General features: G+C 35.5%; 1 protein-coding gene across 1 annotated transcript in view; it reads right to left on the reverse strand.

Moving 5' to 3' along the window:
• LOC122358625 (alpha-2-macroglobulin-like) overlaps positions 1–4,205 on the reverse strand; it is a 15,605-nt gene that overhangs the window by 5,482 nt on the left and 5,918 nt on the right. Inside the window, exons 19-21 of the mRNA XM_043258502.1 lie at positions 3,223–3,296; positions 1,554–1,638; positions 1,376–1,466 (exon numbers count right to left, since the gene is read on the reverse strand). Of these exons, the coding sequence (XP_043114437.1) occupies positions 1,376–1,466; positions 1,554–1,638; positions 3,223–3,296 (250 nt within the window). The remainder of the gene's footprint in view (positions 1–1,375; positions 1,467–1,553; positions 1,639–3,222; positions 3,297–4,205) is intronic.

Consider the following 4,205-nt stretch of genomic DNA (forward strand, 5'->3'; position numbering starts at 1 on the left):
TTTTTTTTTTTCATATTTTTGATATTAAAATATTTAATTTGAAAACATTCTTTAATCATTCAAATAATTTTCATTCAATGAATAAAATACATGTAATAACAGGCCTGAAAGTCAAGGCAGCGGTGTAATTCCTTCTCTGTTCTCTCCTGTAGAAGTATTGTCTTCTGTTCATTGTAAACCAGAGAAATAGTAAGCTGCAGATTTTCTTCTGGTTTTAGAAGGCTTATACATAGTTTAGATTCAGAGCCTGATCTTATAACACCCGGAAATGTCACCAAGAACATCCTGCAAAAAGAAAGTGTATGTGCATCCCCGTTGTGTGAAATTACAGTTAGTCTGAGATAAGAGCATGGATACAAACACACATGAAAGAACATACAAATGAAGATAAAACCAAAAATAGGTTCTAACACTTACGGCTTAGAAGTTCCTTGGTTAAGAGAAATCAGTAAAACACATGTTATTAATATTCCTCTTTTGAGTAACGCAGGAAAAAAAGACATCATGAAGGGATGCAAAGAACAAGATGTGTGTACAAATGTCTAAACCTTTTATAAACACAGTTTTTTTTTGACTGGTCACTTGACCTCAGTGATGATTAACTGCAGATGCAACTCTGGTTTCCTGATGACATGAGTTAGGTATCTCACTATGGCTATGACCTGCCTACAGAAGTTATGAACCAAAAAGGTTTTGTAGTTAAAAGAACTAGATATAATGAGGTCTTTAGTGAAAGGAGATCGAAAATTAGAAACACTTTTAACAGTTCCAAGTTATGTGCACGCTTTGCAGCAATATGGGTCATTTCCCTTTTGCGTGTCTGTTCTTACAGTTTCTCCAGTAAAAGAGAGCATGCATGCAAAGTGCATTTTTGGACAAAAGCGACGCATTCCAGTTCTAAAACTCTCTCATTTACAACTGTCCCAAAGGAATAACCCATACAGTTGAGCCCTTAGCATCACACTTTAATGGTTGCTCAAAATTCTCTATAATCAGTTCACTTAATGTTGGGATGCAGTTTTGAAGACCAGGGTTGACGCTCCAAAAGATAAACTGTTTTGTTTTGAATTGGAGCACCTTTGAGTGTTTTGAGAGTTTGATCTGAAATAAGACTGAAACAATTTTGAAGGGATAAATGATCCTGTACATATCAGTGCTATTAAACTGAGACAACCGGATTCCTTCTAGAACTGACCCATGTTCATATGTTGTGGGGAGGTCAGTAAAAGTGAATTTGTCAATTTCATAATTGAGTGATGTAGTTGCAGATCTTGTCATGGTGATTTCTGTAAAATACAAATAGATGGTAAGTGTAAAACTTGCATTTTAATGAATTCATATCTGAAAAGACTCAATTGAAGACTTAATGCCTCACCTGTTCCTTCTTCTGTGACTGTTGCTTCAACTTGAAGAGACGACACACTTTCACCCGTGATTTACCAGATACAGGCTGCCCATAAGTGTATCTGTGAACAATGTACAAGTAAAAGATGGATGGAGGAAAACAATACTTTCTTTATGCTTTTAATACATTTAAGTAAGATGCTACTCACTTTCCACAAACCTCAACTGCCATTAACTCTTCATCTACGCTCACTGTCTTTGGTGCTGTCACAGTAACTTCAAACTTAGGCAAAACTACAGAGGATGAAAGATGTAAGATGTAGCTATTCCTGACTTATCAGTTTGTCCTGAACAGAATCCTGGGTTATTTCTCTTAACATTTTACTCCTTCACTCGAAACTATATATATATTCTTTATCTGACATTTCCCACTATACATTTCTAATTCCTGAGTTTAATGTTATATTTGTATATTTGTGGAGTTAGTGTCATTGAACTGTTTACATAAAGGCTCCAGCAGTAAACATCTTTGTTTTTTACACATCATTGATCTTCACATCCTCAATGTTTACTAAAATGTAGGGTATCAAGAATGTAGGCCTATATTTGATGACACCAACAGTATTTCTAGTTGTTTAACCTTTGAAACATTCACAGCTCACCTGTCTGTCCTGGAATATAGATGGGTTTATCAGTCTGGATAAAGGTCAGAGGATGGTAAGACCTGAACATGACTTTTCTCTCTTGAGTTCAACCTTCAACCAGATAAATGTTCATAACAATGCAGGACAGTTTCAGGAAATGCTGAAACGTTTTTTTTTAATCAATGAAAAACATCAGTGTTAATGTGTTGATTTAGCCTCATTGTAAAAAGCAACAGACAATTACACAGAAATAAAACAAACAATGTTTTATAGAAAAAACAGGCCTGGTGTTTGTCCGAAGGAGTCCTTTCCAACAGCATCTAATGTTCAGATTCATGATTAGTGATTATCCAGGTCTTGATATGAAATTGATTCTCATGCTAAAGGTGGTCCTTCAAAAACCTTTGTATTGATCATCTGATTAATGATTCAACCAAGTAGCCGATCTAAAACTGCAATATTAGTACTGTACTAAAGCCTAGAAATATATAATGCACTATAATGTAAGTATAATACAGTAAAATATAAATGATGCATTAACTTATACAGATACTTACAATTTTTTATTAGCAACTCAAATTTACAACAAATTTATGCCGACATTTTATGAGGAAAAGCATATTTATTTTTATACTTTAAATTATTTTTATTCATTCACACAACCTATAGAAAATGGTAAAATATAAACACTATACAAGAACAAAAAAAGCCCTACTGACTACTAAGGATACTTATCTTTTTCTAATCAACAAATAATACTAAAAACAAGGGTCAAGAATCCCTTACACCCACTCAGAGTAAATGTTTCTTCATATTTGCAAAGCCTTTGACCCCTTATTATATACAGCTCAGTTCATTAAACTTTGTCAAGTACTGCATATCTGTTAATACACAAGATTGTACACCATGATAAAGATTTTAGCTCTTGCATAGGAACCCAGAGCTTTACGTGTATTGACCCTGCAGGGGTTCTTCTTACGCTATTCCAGGGACAGCATTATCACCTGGTCGCCGGGAGGAGGTTGAGATGGAGCAGTCACAGGTCTGTGATGGTCTGAATCGCCTGCCACAGGCTTTGGGTGTCCCTGCTGTCACTGAAACAATGGGCTATCCTCTTGGAGTACTGTCTCTTAGCCTCTCTGATGCCACGGGACAGGTCGGCCCTAGCTACCTTCAGGCCCTACTCATCTCTTGCTTTAAAGGCAGCTTTCCAAGCCTTTAGGAGTCTGTAGACCTGCCCTGTCAGCCATGGCTTCTGGTTGGACCGGACAGTGATGGTCTGTGTAAGCAGTGACCATCTCTGCAAGTCTGCACGCATGGTTTAAAAAAATCAGCCGAGATGAGAAAATCATCTGGGTTGTCTCATCTCATGCTGTCTGTTGCTCACTGATTTGCTGGTACAGATCATTTAGTGACTCACTCCTGTTATTATTGTTGGAGATGGGAGGGAAGTATACAGCAATTAGTAAATTAAAGGTACTTATGAAAATGTTAAGGATTACAAAGAGGGTTACATATGAATACCCCCAACCCCACACACAGAGGATTCATTTCTTTCCAACTTAAATGATCTAAATTATAAGACAGAGGACATGTGTTTATTTGATAACTCTTTTATTTCCTACCTGGGTATATGTATACATTTTATTTTTTTCATTCCAAGGCATTGTTAGTTACCACTCCTTCCTGTCATAACTATGCAGAAGTGTGATTTCAAAAACAATTTTAAAGCTATTGAACTACATCTTGCTAGAAATCTGTATTTAACGTTAGAACAATCTCCATGTAGAAGGATATGCTGAAGTCTGATTTGTGCTGAAGGTGCTTTAAATTTTAATGATTAAAATCTTTAATTCAGGAGATAAAGGATTTTGAAAGTCTGACAGTAATCAGTATCGATTATTGGAAGGTTAACATTTTAAATAGGGTAACTTGTAATCTGTAACTTATTACATTTCCAAAGTAACTTTCAAAGTAACCAACAATGAATGTTGCCATAGCACAAAGCTTCTACACATTCAGTTTCAACAAGTTCAACTTAACTTGTTTTTAACACATTTTCTCAAATTTGGGTTGATGGATTTAAAATATTAATCATATTCATATTCAGAAACATTTGAGTGTTTAAAATTCATCATTCAAGCTAAAATATGAACTGATATGCTCCAGTTTTGCAGCTTCACTGGCAGTGGAAGGAATATCAGTCTCTGACTGGTC

Source organism: Puntigrus tetrazona, chromosome 15, assembly GCF_018831695.1.
Source record: "Puntigrus tetrazona isolate hp1 chromosome 15, ASM1883169v1, whole genome shotgun sequence".
Taxonomy (NCBI): Eukaryota; Metazoa; Chordata; class Actinopteri; order Cypriniformes; family Cyprinidae; genus Puntigrus; species Puntigrus tetrazona.